Raw genomic sequence first — 24,587 nt, forward strand, 5'->3', positions numbered from 1 at the left:
TTCTATAAGATTCAGGCCAGGACTCTGTTCAGGTCAGCCCATTACAAAGATGTTATTGTCGTGTAAACACACCGCCACAGACCGTGCATTATGGACAGATGCTCGATCGTGTTGAAAGATTCAATGGCCATTCCCGAATTGCTCTTCAACAGTGGGAAGCAAGAAGCTGCTTAAAACATGTAGGCCTGTGCTGTGATAGTGCCACGCAAAACAAGGAGTGCAAGCCCCCTCAATGAAGAACACCGCCACCGCCTCCGAAATTTACTGTTGGCACTACACACGATGGCAAATGACGTTCACCAGGCATTCGCCATACCCACACCTTGTCTTCGCATCGCCACATTGTGTACCATGATTCGCCACTCCACACAACGTTTTTCCACTGTTCAGTCGCCCAATGTTTACTCTCTTTGCACCAAGCGAGGCGTCGTTTGGCATTTACCGGCTTGATGTGTGGCTTATGAGCAGCCGCTCGAAAATGAAATCCAAGTTTTCTCACCTCCCGCCTAACTTGCAGTGGATCCTGATGCAGCTTGGAACTCCCGTGTGATGGTCTGGATAGATGTCTGCCTACTGCACATTACGACCTTCTTCAACTGTCGGCGGTCTCTGCAGTCAACAGACGAGGTCGGCCTGTAGGCTTTTTGTGCTGTACGTGTCCCTTCACATTTCCACTTCACTACCACATGGGAAACAGTGGACCTAGGGATGTTTAGGAGTGTGGAAATCTCGCGCACAGACGTATGACACAAGTGACACCCAGTCACCTGACCACGTTCGAAGTCCGTGAGTTCCGCAGAGTGCCCCATTCTGCTCTGTCACGACTTCTAATGACTACTGAGGTCGCTGATATGGAGTACCTGGCAGTAGGTGGCAGCACAATGCACCTAATATGAAAAACGTGTGTTTCTGGGAGTGTCCGGATTCCTTTTAATCACACAGTGTATGAATCCCATGTGTGGGACCAGTTCAGAAGTCAGCTCCATCCCAGTGGCAGTATCCGGGATATCGATGAGCATTTACAACGGTCGTGGGCCAACTTGAGTCATGAGAGGACACAAAAGCTTTATGACACTCTCCCTAGATGAATCAGTGCATGTGTCTGGGCCAGCGGCGGTCGATCATACGGAGAAGTGGCCTCATACTGCCAAGTTCTTTCGAAGTTTGAGTAGATTTTGCGATCGCTCAAATAACAAACTGTCTCAAAGTGTCAAGTTTTACCTCGTTTCCTTATTCCCTTTTGGGATCTTCACGTTTTTGCTAGGCTATATATATATATGACCTAGTGGATAACGTCCGAAGTTCCATGAAGCTGTTCCCGCGTGACGCTGTTGTATAAAGGGAAGTCGTAACGCTATAAATTTGTGGTGAGTGCAGATAGACCTGCAGACTATCGACAAAAAGAGCCGGGATTGACATACACAGATCCAATGTGTCGCGCATAAGTAAGTTTAAATTCCTTTTGTTGTATAAGTTCACGACTGTTGTCGGATAATGACTGCAAGCAGTCACATCCATTAAGTATCTGGTTGTGTGTGTATATATATGAAAGGATTTAAAGTGAAACGACAACATAAAACAATCGTAAGAAAGTCGGCTCCCATACTGATATTTGTTGGAAGAATCTTCGGGCAATGTAGTACACCCACGAAGTACTTAGCTGTTAAAACTCTCGCTCGATCTTTATTTGAGTATTGCGAGGCGCTCTGGGACCCTTATCAGATAGGACTTCCAGAGGACATAGAGGAGAACAGCGCGTTCCGTTACAGGTTCAGTTAGTAAGTGCGAAAGTGTCACGCAGACGTTTATCCAATTCGAGTGGTAGACGCTACAGGGTTCAAATGGTTCAAATGGCTCTGAACACTACGGGACTTAACTACTGAGGTCATCAGTCCCCTAGAACTTAGAACTACTTAAACCTAACTAACCTAAGGACATCACACACATCCATGCCCGAGGCAGGATTCGAACCTGCGACCGTAGCGGTCACGCGGTTCCAAACTGACGCGCTTAGAACCGCACGGCCACACCGGCCGGCCGACGCTACAGAGAAGGCGTTCTGATCACAGTGTGTTTTACAATTAAAATTCGGAGAGCGTTCGTCTGTGGAAGAATCAACCAATATATTGCTTTCTTCTATGTACACTGTATGACAAAGAAGTTCCTCGACTGATTTTATTTCTGGCGTATAACCGACGCCAGCGCAGTAACTACGGCAGCAGCTTAAACTAACAGCTGTAAACAACAGAAGTGCTTTCGAACAATCAGTCGTGAGCAGGCAGTACTAATCAGTGGACATGCGATATAATTTTTATCGACGCTGTTGTGTCACAAATCGTAATGGAGAAACATCTCCAGAATGTTTTGAAGAAGAGAGAAGTATGTGCACACCTTGACTTCAGAACAAAAACGACGACGCGTGGAAGCCTACTGCTACTCGACGGAAATGTGAAACGCAGACAGTTCTCTTCTGGAGAAAATCAACACGGCTAACGAAACTTGGTGTTATCTATAGAACCTACCACAAAAGGACAAAATGCAGAAATTTGCATGAACTGATGATGATATTTGGTTTGGGGGCGCTCAACTGCGTGGTTATCATCGCCCGTACAAATTCCCAATGTTTTCACTGTCCAGACTCGCAACTTTCCCGAATGAGATTAAACGATGAGAAAAACGCAAACACCCGTTTTCGGAACGGAGAAAATCCCCGACCTGCCCGGGAATCGATTCCGGGACCCTGTGATCCAGAGACAGCAACGCTAGCCAGTTTTTTGTTTGTTTTTTATCTCATTTTGTACGTGATTGTTCATTGCATTTGTTCGGGACGGACGTCCCACAACAGCCGTTCAAGTTCATCGTTACTCCATGCACTCAGTTATATATATACAGGGTGTTTCAAAAATGACCGGTATATTTGAAACAGCAATAAAAACTTAACGAGCAGCGATAGAAATACACCGTTTGTTGCAATATGCTTGGGACAACAGTACATTTTCAGGCGGACAAACTTTCGAAATTACAGTAGTTACAATTTTCAACAACAGATGGCGCTGCAAGTGATGTTAAAGATATAGAAGACAACGCAGTCTGTGGGTGCGCCATTCTGTACGTCGTCTTTCTGCTGTAAGCGTGTGCTGTTCACAACGTGCAAGTGTGCTGTAGACAACATGGTTTATTCCTTAGAACAGAGGATTTTTCTGGTGTTGGAATTCCACCGCCTAGAACACAGTGTTGTTGCAACAAGACGAAGTTTTCAACGGAGGTTTAATGTAACCAAAGGACCGAAAAGCGATACAATAAGGGATCTGTTTGAAAAATTTCAACGGCTGGGAACGTGACGGATGAACGTGCTGGAAAGGTAGGGCGACCGCCTACGGCAACCACAGAGGGTAACGCGCAGCTAGTGCAGCAGGTGATCCAACAGCGGCCTCGGGTTTCCGTTCGCCGTGTTGCAGCTGCGGTCCAAATGACGCCAACGTCCACGTATCGTCTCATGCGCCAGAGTTTACACCTCTATCCATACAAAATTCAAACGCGGCAACCCCTCAGCGCCGCTACCATTGCTGCACGAGAGACATTCGCTAACGATATAGTGCACAGGATTGATGACGGCGATATGCATTTGGTTTACTGACGAAGCTTATTTTTACCTGGACGGCTTCGTCAATAAACAGAACTGGCGCATATGGGGAACCGAAAAGCCCCATGTTGCAGTCCCATCGTCCCTGCATCCTCAAAAAGTACTGGTCTGGGCCGCCATTTCTTCCAAAGGAATCATTGGCCCATTTTTCAGATCCGAAACGATTACTGCATCACGCTATCTGGACATTCTTCGTGAATTTGTGGCGTTACAAACTGCCTTAGACGACACTGCGAATACTTCGTGGTTTATGCAAGATGGTGCCCGGCCACATTGCACGGCCGACGTCTTTAATTTCCTGAATGAATATTTCGATGATCGTGTGATTGCTTTGGGCTATCCGAAACATACAGGAGGCGGCGTGGATTGGCCTCCCTATTCGCCAGACATGAACCCCTGTGACTTCTTTCTGTGGGGACACTTGAAAGACCAGGTGTACCGCCAGAATCCAGAAACAATTGAACAGCTGAAGCAGTACATCTCATCTGCATGTGAAGCCATTCCGCCAGACACGTTGTCAAAGGTTTCGGGTAATTTCATTCAGAGACTACGCCATATTATTGCTACGCATGGTGGATATGTGGAAAATATCGTACTATAGAGTTTCCCAGACCGCAGCGCCATCTGTTGTTGAAAATTGTAACTACTGTAATTTCGAAAGTTTGTCTGCCTGAAAATGTAGTGTTGTCCCAAGCATATTGCAACAAACGGTGTATTTCTATCGCTGCTCGTTTAGTTTTTATTGCCGTTTCAAATATACCGGTCATTTCTGAAACACCCTGTAATTACAAAGGGCAGCTGACCCCCCTGACCGAACACGCTGAGCTACCGTGCCGCTATGACACTAGATCACGAGCTCACATGAAGTGTCAACGCTTTGACGACATAACCGACTTTCAAGCCAATGTGAAGCGCGAGTTGAGACAACATCCCAAATAAAGACTTTTCCAGCGGTTTCACGTGCTTGTATGAACGTCATATTCAAGTAGGGGGAGACTATATAGAACATCTGAAACATTAGATCCACTGTCTTATAGACTTTCTATTTTTTATCAATCCAGCCTGGACACTTTTTGGACTGACAGGGTGTATCTCGGGAAAAGAGGTAAAAGTAAAATGAGATAAATTCGAGGTCAAACATTCTTTCCGCACACCATTCGCGACAGCAACAGGAAAACGGGGAAGTGACAGTAGCACACAAAGTACCCAGAATGAGATTTTCACTCTCCAGCGGAGTGTGCGCTGATATGAAACTACCTGGCAGATTAAAACTGTGTGCCGGACCGAGACTCGAACTCGGGACCTTTGCCTTTCGCGGGAAAGTGCTCTATTAACTGCCCGCGAAAGGGAACGGTACCGAATTCGAGTCTCGGTCCGGCACACAGTTTTAATCTGCCAGGAAGTTTCACACCAAGTACCCTCCGTCGAACACTATCAGGTGGCTTGCGCAGTGTAGAAGCATATTTAGATGCAGTAAGACTCCGAGACCAGTTTATGCAAGTTTAGAAAGAAGAACGGCCACAGAACCAAATACCAAATCGAGGAGATGGCATTGCAGAGGAACCATTTCAGAAACTTATCACGCTGCCATCACCGTTAGGGTTGAGGATAAGAAGAAGGAGAAGGATCAAGAAGTGATTGGATTGAGGCTTTGGTTCCGCCACTGGAGGTCGTTTGGAATGCGAGACTCGGGCTATTAAGCTGCGTGTCGGCTGCTGGTGCGTGATGACTCTCGTCGCAGCCTGATGACTCGCCGCGCAGCAGCGGCACTCGTCAGGCGGGCAGCCACCCCCGCTCTCTCCGGCTGCCGCCTGCACAATGGGACGGTCGCTCTCGTCTCTCGGTGCTGATGAACGCGGCGCAGCCCTTTGTCTGCGTCGCGCCTCCACACTAACACCTCCAGCCGCCACCCCCGTATCACTGACCCGTCGCGCCGCTGCACTGTTCCAGTGTACGGCTTTGTCACCCTCCCGTCCTTATCTGGCGCGGTAATCAGGAGTATCCGCACTCAGTCTGCCCAATCATTTGCTCGAACCCGGCTCTTCGTGGAACGCGTCACATGTGCGTATCCGTGCTGTGCGGACTGCTGCGATGAATTGCCATACTGTGATTTTTTATTTTTTATTGATTTATACATTTGTGTCAGCCGGCAAAATTACGACCTTCAGGCTCTCTCTTACGTCTAAATCAGACAACTACACTAAAGAGCCAAAGAAACTTATACAGCTGCCTAATATTGTGTAGGCCCCCGCGATCACACACAATTGCCGCAACACGACGTGGCATGGACTCGATTAATGTCTGAAGTAGTGCTGCAGGGAATTGACACCATGAATCCTGCAGGGCCGTCCTCGTAAGGATACGAGGAGGTGGAGATCTCTTCTGAACAGCACGTTGCAAAGCATCCCAGACAAGCTCAATAATGTTCATATCTGGAGAGTTTGCTGGCCAGCGGAAGTGTTTAAACTCAGAAGAGTGTTCCTTGAGCCACCCTGTAGCAATTCTGGACATGTGGGATGTCGCGTTGTCCTACTGGAATTGCTCAATTCCTTTCGAATGCACAATGGTGTGAACTCAAGAACATCCTGCAGAAGCCTGTTTAGGGAACTAGGGATACTAATTACTGCTTCCCAATATATTTATTCTTTAATGAAATTTGTCATTAAAAATATATCACTTTTTCAAACCAACAGCTCAATTCATGGAATCAGTACCAGAAATAAGAATAATCTTCACAAGGATTTAAAGTCACCTAGTATTACACATAAAGGTGTGAATTATTCAGGAACACACATTTTCAATAACTTGCCAGCACCCATAAAAAGCTTAACAACCAATGAAATTCAGTTTAAGAGAAGCCTAAAGGATTTATTGGTGGCCAACTCCTTGTACTCCATTGATGAATTTATCAGTAGAACCAACTGATTTGTGTGTGTGTGTGTGTGTACATTTAACTTCTGCACAATTTCAGTGCAGTAATGTGTTCATTGTAAATAAGTGTGTGTGTGTGTGTGTGTGTGTGTGTGTGTGTGTGTGTGTGTGTGTGTGTGTAAGTACAATCTAACTTACGCACCATTTCAGTGCAGTAATGTGTTCAATGTAAATAGGTATTATAGTAGTTGTAATACACGTTTATTACGTTATAAATAAATAAATAAAACTTTTTTATTTTAAATTCAGTGCATTAGTATTTGTAAAATGATTCTTTCATATAGTGTCCATTAAAAAATGACGATCATTCCACTTGGGACCTGTGGGATGGTACATTAGCTTATTTGTTTGAGTTGTAAATATTTGTCATGTATTGTTGTTTTTCTGACATGTTCTACATCCTGGAGGACCCCCTCACTACGGATCAATTGGAATGAAAGTAAATCTAATCTAATCTAAGGGACATGAATGGATGCAGGTGATCAGACAGGATGTTTACGTACGTGTCACCTGTCAAAGTCGTATCTGGACGTATCAGGGGTCCCATATGACTCCAACTGCATACTCCCTACCCCATAACAGAGCCTCCACCAGCTTGAACAGTCCCCAGCTGACAATCAGGGTCCACGGATTTATGGGGTTGTCTCCATACCCGTACACGTCCATCCGTTCGATACAATTTGAAACGACAATCGTCCGACAGGCAATATGTTTCCTGTCATCAACAGCCCAATGTCGGTGTTGACGGTCACAAACGAGGCGTAAAGCTCTGTGTCACGCAGTCGTCAAGAGTACACGAGTGCGCCTTCGCCTCCGAAAGCCAATATCGATGATGTTTCGTTAAATGGTTAGCGTGTTGACACTTGTTGATGGCACTGAAATTTGCAGCAATTTGCAAAAGGGTTGTACTTCTGTCATGTTCGACAATTCTCTTCAGTCGTCGTCGGTCCCATTCTGGCAGGACCTTTTTCCAGCCGTAGCGATGTCGGAGATTTGATGTTTTACCCGATTCCTGATATTCACAGTACACTCGTGAAATGGTCGTACGGGAAAATCGCCTCTTCATCGCTATCTCGGAGATGCTGTGTCCCATCGCTCGTGCGCCGACTGTTACGCCACGTTCAGACTCACTTAAATCTTGATAACCTGCCATTGTAGCAGCAGTAATCGATCTAATAACTGCGCCAGACTCTTCTACATCTACATCTACAGCCATACTCCGAAAGCCACCTGAAGGTGTGTGGCGGAGGGTACTTTGACTACCTCTAGTGGTTCTCCCTTCTATTCCAGTTTCGTATTGTTCGTGGAAAGAAAGATTGTCGGTATGCCTCTGTGTGGGCTCCAATCTCTCTGACTTTATCCTCACGGTCTCTTCGCGAGATATACGTAGGAGGGAGCAATGTACTGCTTGACTCATCGCTGAAGGTATGTTCTCGAAACTTCAACAAAGGCCCGTACCGAGCTACTGAGCGTCTCTCCTGCAGAGTCTTCCACTGGAGTTTATCTACCATCTCCGTAGCGCTTTCGCGATTACTAAATAATCCTGTAACGAAGCGCGCTGCTCTCCGTTGGATCTTCTCTATCTCTTCTATCAACCCTATCTGGCACGAATCCCACACTGGTGAGCAATATTCAAGCAGTGGGCGAACAAGTGTACGATAACCTACTTCCTTTGTTTTCGGATTGCATTTCCTTAGGATTCTTCCAATGAATCTCGGTCTGGTATCTGCTTTACCGACGATCAACCTTAAATGATCATTCCATTTTAAATCACTCCAAATGCCTACTCCCAGATAATTTATGGAATTAACTGCTTCCAGTTGTTGACCTGCTGTATTGTAGCTAAATGATAAATGATCTTTCTTTCTGTGTATTTGCAGCACATTACACTTGTCTGCATTGAGATTCAATTGCCATTCCCTGCACCATGCGTCAATTCGTTGCAGATCCTCCAGCATTTCAGTACAATTCTCCATTGTTACAACCTCTCGATATACTACAGCATCACCCACGAAAAGCCTCAGTGAACTTCCGATGTTATCCACAAGGTCATATATGTATATTGTGAATAGCAACGGTCCTAGGATACTCCCCTGCGGCACACCCGAAATCACTCTTACTTCGGAAGACTTCTCTCCATTGAGAATGATATGCTGCGTTCTGTTATCTAGGAACTCTTCAATCCAATCACACGATTGGTCTGGTAGTCCATATGCTCTTACTTTGTTCATTAAACGACTTGTTGCCTTATATAGGCGTTGCCGACCGCAGCACCGTATTCTGCCTGTTTATCTCTGCATTTGAATGCGCACACCTGTAACAGTTTTTTTGGGGCTTCAGCGTATCTGAGGCGGGACTACTTTGAAGACGACATAGCTGACGCTGGGGAATAAGTAAAGAATCTTAAAGAGAGATAAAAAATTTTTGATCACATCTCGTACACACTGACACACGGTGCGGAACGGACAGAATGCGTACCGTACGTGATGCGGCCACGCATATGTGGAGCCTCGCAAAATCTCGCGAACAGACGCGCAGGCAATGAATGCCGCCGAGGCGTGCAGGGACCACGCGCGCGCGATGATAAATGTCCCAGATTACTCCAGCTAACGGCCTCCCGTGATGTGTGGCGCTCGGTAATTAAGCCCGCGACCTGCACGGTCATAGCGATGCTACCAGGGCGGATCAGGCCCTCCCCTCGTTGCATACCAGATATGCTTGGGTGCCAGTTTTACGCCAGCCAGCCTCTGACTTACCGACGAGGAACTCGTAGGATAGAATGGAGAACTTGCGAGCCATGGTGTCTGGGGACAGCGGTGTTCAAGGTCTATAGTCTACGCGTGTACGCAGGCACCTGACTCCCCATCCAATGCGAGAAAGTCAGAAGAGGACATCCGCTAAAATTTCAATTAAGATAGCGGAAGAACAATGGGAGGCTGCGATAAGGGGGCTGTATGAATGATACCGAAATAAGGGGCCGTGTTAAATATTCCGGAAGTTCAAGATGAATCGCAACTTTTGGAGACTAGCTTCAGTATTCGAGTCGTCGGGGACTGGCGATCTAGCACAGCTGGCACGGTAGCTCAGATGACAAATTCTGCTCCCAGGTGCACGAGTAGTTTCGAGATGTAAAATTGGAGTATTAATACAAAATGCAGTTTTCGACTGAAATGCATGCGGAGGTGTCAGTGGCATTCTTCGTGGCGACTGCTATAACCTAACAGCCCACAAAAACATTCCACCAATTCTGTATTCATAGATACGTACAAACTGGACTCATCTTCATTAGGATAAAAAACACACACATTATCACTTTGTCGCATTGGTACAAGACTCGTGGCTTTGGTACAGAAAACTACACTACTGGTCATTAAAATTGTTACACCATGAAGATGACGTGCTACAGACGCGTAATTTAACCGTCAGGAAGAAGATGCTGTGATATGCAAATGATTAGTCTTTTCAGAGCATTCACACAAGGTTGGCGCCGGTGGCGACACCTACAACGTGCTGGCGTGAGGAAAGTTTCCAAAAAATTTCTCATACACAAACAGCAGTTGACCGGCGTTGCCTGGTGAAACGTTGTTGTGATGCCTCGTGTAAGGAGGAGAAATGCGTACCATCACGTTTCAGACTTTGATAAAGGTCGCATTGTAGCCTATCGCGATTGCGGTTTATCGTATCGCGACATTGCTGCTCGCGTTGGTCGAGATGCAATGACTGTTAGCAGAACATGGAATCGGTGGGTTCAGGAGGGATCCCAACGGCCTCGTATCACTAGCAGTCGAGATGACAGGCATCTTATCCGCATGGCTGTATCGGATCGTGCAGCCACGTCTCGATCCCTGAGTCAACAGATGGGGACGTTTGCAAGACAACAACCATCTGCACGAAGAGTTCGACGACGTTCGCAGCAGCATGGACTATCAGCTCAGAGACCATGGCTGCGGTTACCCTTGACGCTGCATCACGGACAGGAGCGCCTGCGATGGTGCACTCGACGACGAACTCGGGTGCACGAATGGCCAAACGTCATTTTTTCGGATGAATCCAGGTTCTGTTTACAGCATCATGATGGCCGCATCCGTGATTGGCGACATCGCGGTAAACGCACATTGGAAGCGAATATTCGTCATCGGCATACTGGCGTATCACCCGGCGTGATGGTATGGGGTACCAATGGTTTCACGTCTCGGTCACCTCTTGTTCGCATTGACGGCACTTTGAACAGTGGATGTTACATTTCAGATGTGTTACGACCCGTGGCTCTACCCTTCATTCGATCCCTGCGAAACCCTACATTTCAGCAAGATAATGCACGACCGCATGTTGCAGGTCCTGAAGGGCCTTTCTGGATACAGAAAATATTCGACTGCTGCCCTGGCCAGCAAATTCTGCAGATCTCTCGCCAATTGAAAACGTCTGGTCAATGGTGGCCGAGCAACTGGCTCGTCACAATACACCAGTCACTACCCTTGATGAACTGTGGTATAGTGTTTAAGCTGCGCCATCCAAGCTTGTTATAATAACAAGAAATAAATATTAAATGAAATTTACTCGTATTCTTTCAGTTATATAAACGGTTACTGTTGACGGAGCATTTGACGATTACATGTAATACACTACTGGCCATTAAAATTGCTCCACCAAGAAGAAATGCAGATGATAAACGGGTAGTCATTGGACAAATATATTATACTAGAACTGACATGTGATTACATTTTCACGCAATTTGGCTCCATAGATCCTGAGAAATCAGTACCCAGAACAACCACCTCTGGCCGTAATAACGGCCTTGATACGCCTGGGCATTGAGTCAAACAGAGTTTGGAGGGCGTGTACAGGTACAGCTGCCCATGCAGCTTCAACACGGTACCATAGTTCATCAAGAGTAGTGACTGGTGCATTGTGACGAGCCAGTTGCACGGCCACCATTGAATTTGCTGGCCAGGGCAGCAGTCCAACATTTTTTGTATCCAGAAAGACCCGTACAGGACTTGCAACACGCGGTCGTGCATTATCTTCCTGAAATGTAGGGTTTCGTAGGGATCGAATGAAGGGTAGAGACACGGGTCGTAACACATCTGAAATGTAACGTCAACTGTTCAAAGTGCCGTCAATGCGAACAAGAGGTGACCGAGACATGTAACCAATGTATACCATCACGCCGGGTGATACGCCAGTATGGCGATGACGAATACACGCTTCCAATGTGCGTTCACCGCGATGTCGCCAAACACGGATGCGACCATCATGATGCTGTAAACAGAACCTGGATTCATCCGAAAAAATACGTTTTGCCATTCGTGCACCCAGGTTCGTCGTTGAGTACACCATCGCAGGCGCTCCTGTCTGTGATGCAGCGTCAAGGGTAACCGCAGCCATGGCCTCCGATCTGATAGTCCATGCTGCTACAAACGTCATCGAACTGTTCGTGCAGATGGTTGTTGTCTTGAAAACGTCCCCATTTGATGATTCAGGGATCGAGACGTGGCTATACGATCCGTTACAGCCAAGCGGAGAAGATGCCTGTCATCTCGACTGCTAGTGATACGAGGCGTTGGGATCCAGCAAGGCGTTCCATATTACCCTCCTGAACCCAGCGATTCCATGTCCTGCTAACAGTCATTGGATCTCGACCAACGCGAGCAGCAATGTCGCGACACGATAAACCGCAATCGCGATAGGCTACAATCCGACCTTTATCAAAGTCTGAAACGTAATGGTACGCATTTCTCCTCCTTACACGAGGCATCACAACAACGTTTCACCAGGCAACGCTGGTTGGCTGCTGTTTGTGTATGAGAAATCGGTTGGAAACTTTCCTCATGTCAGCACGTTGTAGGTGTCGCCACCGGCGCCAACCTTGTGTGAATGCTCTGAAAAGCTAATCATTTGCATATCACAGCATCTTCTTCCTGTCGGTTAAATTACGCGTCTGTAGCACGTCATCTTCGTGGTGCAGCAATTTTAATGGCCAGTAGTGTAATTTTTCAAATTCTATTCTTGGAGAACAGAGAAGACATGCAGAGGAGCTCCGATTTGCGCAGGGACAGTCGTTTAGGTCTGATCGTAAATAAATGTAAGATACTGCGCGTAAGTAAGTGAGGAGTTTCAGTACTATTCCATTACATTGTTGGCGATAATTAACTGAAAATCGGAACAATCGCAATAATCTAATCGTAGCCGCACGGAGCGATCGAAAGTGAAATGATTGCATGAGATTAACTGTAGAGCAGCAGATGCCAGGTTGACATTCGTCGGAACGCCATTTTAAGAAAATAAAGGGTGCCCCAGGAGTAATGGTCAATATTCAGGGACTTGAGAGGAAAGATAATTCGAAGAAAAAAGACTAATAAACATGGGCTCTGGTCTGCATAATTTAAGAACTATGAGCACTTCTTCATCTTCGATACTGTGAAACAAATCTCTTCTGACCAAGTGCTCATAACGCTTTTAAGATATGCATTTTAGAGTAAATCTTTTTGCTTCGAATGATCATTCCTGTCGTATTCCTGAATATTAGCCATTCCTCCAGGGGCACACTAAATACAAAGAAGAGCCATGCACTTCGTCACGAGTACGTTTACTCGACGCAAGAGCTTTACAGAGATGCACCATAAGTTCAAGTTGCAAACGCTACAGGAGAGGCGTTCTGCATTACTGCGGGATTTACTATTAAAATTCCGAGAGCGTAAGTACCAAGATGAGGGGAGAATACATTGCTTCTTCCCTTCTCGTGAACTCCAGCGAGAGAAATCGGAGAAATTAGAGCTTCCTGACAGCCGTTCATCTCCACACACACGGTTAACAGGGAAACGGGAGGGCCGGAATGCGGGGAAGTGGGGAATGGGTAAATGATACTGGCACCAGAAGTTCCCTCCACCTCACACTGCAAGGTGGCTTGCGGAGTATTGATGTAGAAGCAGACCCTGTATAAAACTTCCTGTCCGATTAAGATTGTGTGATGGACTGGGACCCCAACCTCGGACCTTCGCATTTTGCGGAAAAGCGCTCTAGCGACTGAGCTACCAAGCAAGACGCACGACCCGCCTTCACAGTTTTACTTCCGCAGTACCTCCTGTCCTCCCTTCCAGACAGTATCTGTTCACCATAAATGCATCTGCAGCCTTATAAGATGTCGTAACTCTGTTTTCACCCAGATGAGTCGTAAAACGTCAAACGATGTGGCGACCTACAGTGTCTTGTCATTATCATAATAACTACAAAGATGTTGGTGTCAGCGTCACTTTTTCGGATGAAACTGCGATAATTTCTGCTTCTAGTAAGGCGGATGTGAAATACAGAGGGGTCCAAAAAAATGTATCCACTGTTTAGAAGTCCATAACTTGCAAACTAATTGACGGAGTTGTCTCATTTTTGGTGAAAGTGTAGCTTAAAGTCCAACTTAAATATATCACTGTAGGTGTTCGAAATGGTCACCATTAACATCCACACACAAACGATGCCGCCGAACTGCAGCACGAACTACTGATTGCAATGTGTTCAGTTGGATATTTGCACACGAATGTACAATGGATTCTCGAAGTTCATCCAATGTGCGTGGCTTTTGTCGATAAACGATGTCCTTCAGTGATCCCCACAGGTAAAAGCCCAAGGAGTTAGGCCTAGGGAACGTGGTGGATACTCCAGAGCACCTCTACGGCCTATCCATCTTCCTGGTAGATTTTCGTCGAGATACGCCCTAACACGATTTTGGTAGTGGGCTGGCTCACCATCTTATTGAAAGTAAACTCTTCCGTCTCCATCCAAATCTCGGATGGCAGGTAAAATGGACGTCTGAAGCTTCTGAAGGTACACCCCATCGGTAACTGTGCCGTCAAAGAAGAATGGCCCAATCAAGCCCTGGTAAGACAACCCACACCACACGTTTACTCCTGGCAAATTAACGGCTTCGTCTACATGGACTTTCGGATTTTCGGCGGTCCAGTAGAGGCAATTGTGGCGATTTACTGTACCATTGAGTTTGAACTGTGCCTCATCAGACCACACAGTCATCTCTGCAAACTCCTCATTGTTGCGCACCATGTTAGTAAACCACTCGCAGTACTCCACTCTACGATCTGGGTCGTCCTCGTTCATTACGTGTGGCAATCGTGGGATGTAGCACTTCCACTTTGCTCTCTTCAAAATTCGTCGAACACTTGAGCGACTCACTCCAGTTTCACCGGCACACTGTCTCACATACTTCTGTGGTGAGAGAGTGAATTGTTGCAACACACGACGGGAGTTAGCTGAACTAGTTACTGTTACCAATTTTGGCTACTCGAGCAGATCTAAACACACGAATTTGAGTATCTACATCTAAAACCCGCAAGCCACCATGCGGAGCTTGGCGAAGGGCACTTCTGGTACCACTTCCCTTATTACGAAATTAGAATTATATATAAATGCCTTCAGCTGCTGACGGGCGTTGATATATGTCAACGGGGACAGGTGAAAAATATGTGCCCCAACCGGGACTCGAACCTGGGATCTCCTGCTTACAGGGCAGACGCTCTATCTATCTTTTTCTAATCTCATTTTTTTTTCTTTTTTGTTCGTTGCATCTGCTCGGTGCGGACGTCGCAGGACATCCGTTTCAGTTCGTCCATCTGAGCCACCGAGGGCACAGAGGATAGTGCGACTGCAGGGACTATCTCGCGCACGGCCCCGCGAGACGCACATTCTCACCTTATATGTCCACACACTTCATTCGTAGTGTCCCAACCCAACACACTCATTACTCGTGGAAGACATTCTTACCAAGTCCTGTAAGAGTTCGGGTAATATGTGTCCGAAAGAACAGACACCATATCCATGTAAGTATATAGTTCTGGCAATACCGACCATGATCTTCTTCTTCTGTGCCGATGCACACATATTACCCGAACTCTTCCGGGACGTGGTAAGAATGTCTTCCACGAGTAATGAGTGTGTCGGGTTGGGACTCTACCAATGTAGTGTGTAGACATATAAGGTGAGAATGTGGGTCTCGCGGGAGGTGTCCGCGAGTTAGTCCCTGCAGTCGCACTATCCTCTGTGCCCTCGGTGATTCAGATGGATAGAGCGTCTGCCATGTAAGCAGGAGATCCCGGGTTCGAGTCCCGGTTGGGGCACACATTTTTCACCTGTCCCCATTGACATATATCAACGCACGTCCATACCATCAAGCCGGGTGATACGCCAGGATGGCAATGACGAATACACGCTTCCAATGTGCTTTAACCGCGATGTCGCCAAACACGGATTCGACCATCATGATGCTGTAAACAGAACCGGGATTCATCCGAAAAAGTGACGTTTTGCCATTCGTGCACCCAGGATCGACGTTGAGTACACCATCGCAGACGCTCCTGTCTGTGATGCAGCGTCAAGGGTAACCGCAGACATGGTCTCCGAGCTGATAGTCCATGCTGCTGAAAACGTCGTCGAACTGTTCGTGCAGATTGTTGTTGTTTTGCAGACGTCCCCATCTGTTGACTCAGGGAACGACACGTGGCTACACGATCCGTTACAGACATGCGGATAAGATGTCTGTCATCTCGACTGCAAGTGATACGAGGCCGTTGGGATCCAGCACGGCGTTCCGTATTTCCCTCCTGAACCCACTGATTCCATATTCTGCCAAGTCATTGGATCTCGACCAACTCGAGCAGCAATGTCGCGATACGATAAACCGCAATCGCCATAGGCTACAATCCGACATTTATCAAAGTCGGAAACGTGATGGTACGCATTTCTCCTCCTCACACGAGGCATCACAACAACGTTTCACCAGGCAACGCCGGTCAACTGCTGTTTGTGTATGAGAAATCGGTTGGAAACTTTCCTCATGTCAGCACATTGTAGATGTCTGCACCGGCGCCAACCCTGTGTGAATGCTCTGGAAAGCTTATCATTTGCATATCACAGCATCTTCTTCCTGTCGGTTAAATTTCGCATCTGTAGCACGTCATCTGCGTGCTGTAGCAATTTTAATGGCCAGTAATATATATATATATATATATATATATATATATATATATATATATATGGCTGTGTGTGATGTCCTTGGGTTAGTTAGGTTTAAGTAATTCTAAGTCTAGGGGACTGATGACCTCAGAAGTTAAGTCCCATAGTGATCAGAGGCATTTGAATGATTACGAGCTGAACCATGTAGGCCCGCTGACCCCATGTCAGCAGTCCTCAGCTTATTGTCTAGTGGCTAGCATTGCTGCCTATGGATCACGGGTCCCAGTTTCGATTCCCAGTCCAGTCGGGGATTATGTCGTCCTCATCAGTTCATCATCATTCGGGAAAGTGGCAAGACTGGATAGTGCAAAGATTGGGAATCTGTACAGGTGCTGATAACCTCATAGTTGAGCATCCAAGAAACCAAATATCATCATCAAGTCAGCATTGATATCGTGGCGTCACACTACCTACCGGTAAATTGTGCCTGCAGCTTTCGTGGTCGCTATAAACAGAAGGTAATCAGGCACCAGTGTGACTGGAGCAGACGTGCAGGATGCCTCGCAGCCGTATACATCAACCGTACCCTCAAATCAGTGAGTTTGAAAGAGTGCGCATTATTGGCATGAGAAAACGTGATGTATCCATCTGGAAAATTGGTACTGGTGTGGGACAGGGTGTTTCAGCGTGCAAACGGTGTGTGCAGTGATGATTCACGGAAGGCCATAAAACTCGACAACCTGGGTCGGGCTAGACCATCCCCTGAGAAGATCGACACCTCATCCGAATGGCATTGCGGGAGAGACGTGCACTTTCCTCACAGTGGCACAACTGTGGAACAGTGGGACACATCGAAGAGTATCAGAGGTAATGGTCCGTCGCTGTTTATTACGGCATGGGTTACGTGTGCGCCATTTCTCCGTCTACCTTTGTCGAATGTGTAGAAGTATGCCAGGTAACAATGGTGTATAGAACGACGTCACTGTGGGTAGGAATGGCATCAGATGGTGTTTTAAGACGACACCAGGTTCCGCATTTTGGTTCGCCGCTGATAAGGGGAGCGGTATGACAGTGACTGCATTCGCACAAGACATACAGAGCCAACCCAAGTCCTTATGGTGTGGGGTGCTATTGGGTACAACAAAAACTCACAGTTGATGCGTGTCCAGGGCACTGTGACTAGTGTGACCTACATCAGTGGCATCCTGCGACCCGTAGCCATACCCTTTCTACACAATACCCCAGACACAATTTTTCAGCACGACAATGCACGACCACATATTGCTGTTCTTCTCGGTGTCAAAGGATGTCAGCCTTTTGCCCTAGCCCGCCGGATACCCAGACTTGTCGCCAATCGAAAACGTGTAGAATATGGTGAAACAAGGGGTGCAGCGCTGTGCTTCAATGTTAAGCACCACAGATGAACTTTGGAAGCAGGTGAATGAAGCGTGCATGGCTGTACCACAGGATGCCATTCGCACCTTATACTCGTCGATGCCGTCACACATGGAACAAGTTATCAAGACCCATGGCGGATTCTGTGCCTGCTAGGCAACAGGACACATGTTAAACTGAGGTAGCCGGCCGCGGTGGTCTTGCGGTTCTAGGCGCGCAGTCAGGAACCGTGCGACTGCTACGGTCGCAGGTTCGAATCCTGCCTCGGGCATGGATGTGTGTGATGTTCTTAGGTTAGTTAGGTTTAAGTAGTTCTAAGTTCTAGGGGACTGATGACCACAGCAGTTGAGTCCCATAGTGCTCAGAGCCATTTGAACCATTTGAACTGAGGTAAAATGCTAATCATTTCTGCAGAACATACGTACATCTTCTGTAAGTATGAACGTCCTATCTCTATTCGTCCAAGGTGTCTGCCGTCGGTGACAAATGAAAATTTGCGCTAGAAGAGATATATCTGTTGAAGTGAGCCCCTAATCGACATGAGAAGAAGCACGAACAAAAAAAAATAATACAAATCAACTACTTCATTACAATAAGATAAGGAATGAGGTGGTTGTCCCCAGAATCGGCGAAGAAAGGAACTATGGAAAATACTGAGGAGGAGGGACAGGATGATAGGAAATGTGTTTAGACATCAGGAAATAACTTCCCTGGTGGTCTGTAGAAGATAAAAACTGTAGGGGAAGAGAGAGATTTGAATACATTCAACAAATAATTGAGGACATTTGGTGCAACCGCTGCTCTGAATACTACTATAAAGTGAAAAGGGCGACACAAGAGGAATTTGTGGCAGGCTGATTCGCAACACTCAAAAACCGGATGACTCCAGAAACATCTCGGCCAGTGGAAGTGTGACATATTACAGTGCGATGATTGAAAAGGGAAAGGCTATTACCATCTTCCGCAGTGAAAAGATCTCGAAAAATCCAATTCAGTATTTCGGCCTTCTTCTGCCATCTCTGTCTGCAGGTATTGTAACCAGTTGTCCGGGACTGTAGTGTATATCCGGTACGGGGCAGTCACAGGTTAAAAAAAAAATGCGGCGGGTGGGAGAGGGTACTCGCTGTTTGAGATATGCGGCTCAGTTGCCAACAAAGGGTTGTCGCCACTTTTGTCCTCTGGCGCGTTTTACGTGGGGACACGGCCCTGGCGTGGGAGGCAGCCACAAATAACTGCAAAACCAATACGCAGCGAGCTGCGCTGACCACCAAGCTGGCGCGCTAATTAATGTGGAACACAGGCGGGCAGGCCAAACATAGCGCCGGCTGACAGTTCGCGATAATTAAGTTGAATCGCGCCCGCCCCCAACAGCGCTGGCGCGCTTTCAGGAGCCGCGGGACCTGGCGCCACAGATCACAGCACAACCGCGAATCGATTTCTGCCCGCCTCCCATTCTATTGCAAGTGCAGCCGCACGGAAGACCTCTCGCGTCCAACGGGACGTGCGCGTAGGGATAAGGTACCGAACGAAAAGTATTTTGCTTTGAGTAGCGTCGGAAGAAAGGTATCGATACATGGGGGTATCGATACTTAACTTTGATATAAACAGCAGATACTAATACTGTGCTGGAACAGGTCTCGAATTGACGGAACAGCTTACGTCACATTTCGAGGAACCTCGCGGTCTGTTCGAGGTTTTGATGGCTCCGCGATCTAGCGACTTCTGTTGGTACTACATCTACGATATGTCTCAGCGTTATTAATATACTAGGGATATTAGTAGCAATCGTAGCTGTGGATCAAGGACTAAAATATGTCCCAGGGAGCAGATCATATATTAAAACAGCAACTACGAAATAAATATAAGACCTCAACAAAAGTGAACTCCAGTTATCGCGTTTCCGCGATCCAGTAACGTCGGCTGGTACAATTTCCACGACAAGTCTTGTACCTGTAATTTACTCTTCTGATCGATATTACAGTCAGTTTAATCTGATTTATTTCGTGGATTAGGCAATTAATTCTTGATTAATTTTCTTCTGACTATTACCATCTTGTTTTCAAACTGATACAAACGTGGTAACGTTTTACCCATTATTCTAATATGTGAACTGGGGTGAAATGGTCATTTTCAGCGAGCTTGGTAAATCATTATCGTCTCCAAGAACCAAATAAAATATTGTACTTGATTCAGGGTCAAGTGATATTTTTCAAACGCCAACATTTTCGCCTTTGCGTGTTAAATTAACCTGAAAAATCACCAGAAATATTTTTATATCCATAAATGCGTTCAATATCCTCTGTTAGTCCCATCTGGCACGGTTCCCACACACTTGAGCGATATTCTAGGATGGGTCGCACGAGTGTACTGTAAGCAATCTCCTTTGTAGACTGATTGCATTTCCCTGGTATTCTACTAATGCTATATGCTCTACCTATGGGTGAGCCTACGTGATCGTTCCATTTCATATCCCTACAAATTGTTACACTCAGAAATTTACGTGAGTTGACCAATTCCAGTAGTGATCTTTTAATACAGGATACTACGTTTTTTTCGTTTTCGGAAGTGCACTATTTCAATTTCTGAACGCAAAGCAAGTTGCCTATATTTGCAGCATTTTGCAATGTGATCAACATCCGACTGAATATTTGAGCAGCTTTTTTCAGACAGCATTTGATTGTAGATAACCAGATCACCTGTGAAAAGGTCAAAAATGGTTCAGATGGCACTGAGCACTATGGGACTCAACATCTGAGGTCATCAGTCTCCTAGACTTAGAACTATTTATACCTAACTATCCTAATGACATCACACACATCCATGCCTGAGGCAGGATTCGAACCTGCGACCGTAGCAGCAGCGCGTTTCCGGACTGAAGCGCCTAGAGCCGCTCGGCTACATCGGCCGGCTGTAAAAAGTCTGAGGTGACTATTAATATTATCTGCAAGGTAATTAATATACAAAATGAGCCGCAAAGGACGCAGCATGTTGCAACACCTATATGTCTTCTTCATTGGGTGTCAATTTATTTTTGTAAGATACTTATAGAAAGTTCGAGGTTGTTTTCCTATTTTAGGCCTAAAAGTTATAACTTGTGCATTTTTGTTTCCTTTTGGTTGCTCGCCTGAAACAACATTAACTGTGAAGTTGAGTTTCTACAGGCTGGGTTGCTTTTATACCATTTTTTTACGGTTTGACAGAATGTCATCTGCGAAGTAGTCGAAATAATGTGTTTGAAGAGTTATGATTTTTAATGCTTTTTTCCGAGGCTAGAAGTTGTGCATGTCCCGTATTTTCGTTTTTGGTCGTATCGTACATTTGGCGTGTTTTCTCTGGTGGTTTTAATTACATCCACTGCTTTTCACACCTTTCTCACTACACTCTCAAGTGGTATCACACATTTTCAAACACAAAAACGAGATCTGGAAAAAGACGCGTTTCGCCATTTTCATCGACAGATCAGTTATTGTCACTCCTCACTTGTTCATCGTTTTGTGAGCAGCTTTATCATTAGGCGTCACATGAACCACGTGATAAGCAGTGCGGAAAAGAATTTGGAAATATGTCGCGAAACGTCAGAGCACTGCTCCTGGCAACCCTAACCGACCACTAACTTTTTCCACAAATCGGCAAATTCATTTGCATCAAATTAGCTCAGTGCTGAGTTTAGCGAGAAACGAAAGCAAAGAAGTGTGACTAACACGAAACTGTGTAAAATTTAGTGGGTTTTTTTTTCATTTTTTGTACAGGGCCAGTAGAAATTTTTAAATTTGGCTTCTCATTTGACAGTCTTATTATTATCTCTAAATTTGCGAGTTAGTTCTAGGTTTTCCATGCATTTTTTTCTTTTACTGTGGTTTCTGTAATTTTTATAGGCCAGCGTAAATGCAATAGGACGGACCTGATGACCTGGCTAATAATCATGTGCGATGCATGTAATCATTCGCAACCGTAACTTCATTATCGGAGGGCCTTCTAGCATGCGAGGTATGTGGGTGGTTCAACAGGTGGCAGGACCTGTACTGCAAGATTAATGACACTTGGCTGCGTTTACATTCTCCAGGCGATGGTGATTGGGTACGTTGACGGGGCGCGTGGTTTTGATGACAGGGCTGTCGTAAATCAAGCGTAGGTGCTTTCGTAAGAGCAACGACGTTTACGTACCGAGAGATAGTAAAAGACAATGACTAATCTCCCTTCCACCCTGTCGATGACGAGATCATAAGAGATGGACCACATAGGATACGAAATCAGCTGTTCCCTTGTTTAAGGAACGATCCCGTCACCATCCGTGGTTGATTTACTGAAACCATGGTTAACGAAACCTGGGAAGTCGAACGGGGATATATATAACTTTTTACTTATCTTCACTCGCATAGTCGGCTCCCTTTCTTCATGTCTAGGAATCTGTTTCTTGAAGCTGAAATTCTCACATTTTAGGTTTGATGGTTCATTGGATCTAAATAATTTTGAAGGATGTCGTTGCAGAATTTTTGTTTTTACGATCATTTTTTGTCACATTTTATTGTATCACTGTCTTTTGAATTTTCACATTAACAAAGCTGAAATTACATTGTTCGTCCAAAATACAAAAATACATCCGATCGCATCAGAGGCGTGCTTACTACTACTTCACTCTTCGGTTAAGCGCGTATGACCTCAGTTGTTTTTGCGCTCTAAAACAAAATAAACAACTTTGTGGTAAAAACAGTATTTCAAAGGGTTTACAATTTTTCTTCGCAAATGAATTTCAGTTAGTTTAGATTATTATTTTATTAATGAATCCAGAAATAAACATAATAAACAGTATTAGATGGCGTAATTAATGATAGAAATTTTAAGTGTGCCAAATATTTCGTAATTTCAAATGTTTCTAAAAAAAAAAAGACAATTTTAACTGTACATTCAGAGCTAGTGTAACAGGAGAGTGTAACAACGAAAATAAAATAATTCCTTCTCATAAATTTTAGCTTGAAATATAACGTATTGTGTATAAAATTATATGAAATTTTTCAGAAAAGCAGCTGAGATAATACTGACCTGTCCAGAATTCGAAAAATATTTCTGGTATCGACTACTACTGTTGAGGAAACGTTATGCTAGAGGAGGATGTCCCTTTACAAGGGGAAGATGCAGGAGGCAGGTGGAAGGCTTAAATGGGCAGTGGACAGGTGGAAAGGAAGAGGAGGAGGAAGAGCAGATGGACAGAGGGAGGGGGAGGAAGACGTGGTTGGAGACAGGGCTCAGAGGAGATGGATACAGACAGGGGGAGGAGGAGATTCACAGACAGAAGTGGAGAGTGGGTTGGACAGAGAGATGGGGGAGGAAGTGGTGGACACAGAGAGGGGGTTGGGGGGGGGGGGAGGAAGAGAGATATGTGCGTGTCGAGCGCATACATGAGTGAAGCTGCAGAGGAAAGGTTTGTCGTCAAATAAAGATAAAACCGTAGCAAATCATTCATTCAGTCATCGTCTGAGCAGCAGTATCGATGACCCCATGTGTCACTGACGATCGTACTTTCGTGTTGTCATCATTAGCTTAGTTGAACGAGTAATCGCAGTTTGTTATTGTTGTTGTTGTTGTGCCGGCCGCGGTGGTCTCGCGGTTCTAGGCGCGCAGTCCGGAACCGTGCGACTGCTACGGTCGCAGGTTCGAATCCTGCCTCGGGCATGGATGTGTGTGATGTCCTTAGGTTAGTTAGGTTTAAGTAGTTCTAAGTTCTAGGGGACTGATGACCACAGCAGTTGAGTCCCATAGTGCTCAGAGCCATTTTTGTTGTTGTTGTTGTTGTTGTTGTTGTGGTCTTCAGTTCTGGGACTGGTTTGATGCAGCTCTCCACGCTACTCTATCCTGTGCAAGCCTCTTCATCTCCCAGTACCTGCTTCAGCCTATATCCTTCTGAATCTGCTTAGTGTATTCATCTCTTCGTGTCCCTCTACGATTTTTACCCTCCATGCTGCCCTCCAGTACTAAACTGATCCCTTCTTCTAGTCAAGTTGTGCCACAAACTCCTCTTCTCCCCAATTCTATTCCATACGCCCTCATTAGTTATGTGATCTACCCATCTAATCTTCAACATTCTTCTGTAGCACCACATTTCGAAAGCTTCTATTCTCTTCTTGTCCAAACTATTTATCGTCCATGTTTCACTTCCATACATGGCTACACTCCATACAAATGCTTTCAGAAATGACTTCCTGACACTTAAATCTATACTTGATGTTAACAAATTTCTCTTCTTCAGAAACGCTTTCTTTGTCATTGCTAGTCTACGTTTTATATCGTCTTTACTTCGGCCATCATCAGTTATTTTGCTCTCCAAGTAGCAAAACTCATTTACTACTTTAAGTGTTTCATTTCCTAATCTAATTCCCTCAGCATCACCCGACTTAATTCGACTACATTCCATTATCCTCGTTTTGCTTTTGCTGATGTTCATCTTATACCCTCCTTTCAAGACACTGTCCATTCCGTTCAACTGCTCTTCCAAGTCCTTTGCTGTCTCTGACAGAATTACAATGTCATCGGCGAACCTCAAAGTTTTTATTCTTCTCCATGGATTTTAATACTTACTCCGAACTTTTCTTTCGTTTCCTTTCCTGCTTGCTCAATATACAGATTGAATAGCATTGGGGAGAGGCTACAACCCTGTCTCACTCCCTTC

The 24,587-nt window shown here is 45.7% G+C and overlaps 1 protein-coding gene across 1 annotated transcript in view; it reads left to right on the forward strand.

Annotated features, from left to right (window-relative positions):
• The window catches only part of LOC126412920 (SH2 domain-containing adapter protein B), a 133,362-nt gene that overhangs the window by 74,455 nt on the left and 34,320 nt on the right, over nt 1–24,587 (forward strand). The window contains exon 10 of the mRNA XM_050082809.1: nt 17,076–17,115. Coding sequence (XP_049938766.1) covers nt 17,076–17,115 — 40 coding nt within the window. The remainder of the gene's footprint in view (nt 1–17,075; nt 17,116–24,587) is intronic.

The sequence above is a fragment of the Schistocerca serialis genome, chromosome 7, assembly GCF_023864345.2.
Source record: "Schistocerca serialis cubense isolate TAMUIC-IGC-003099 chromosome 7, iqSchSeri2.2, whole genome shotgun sequence".
Lineage (NCBI taxonomy): Eukaryota > Metazoa > Arthropoda > Insecta > Orthoptera > Acrididae > Schistocerca > Schistocerca serialis.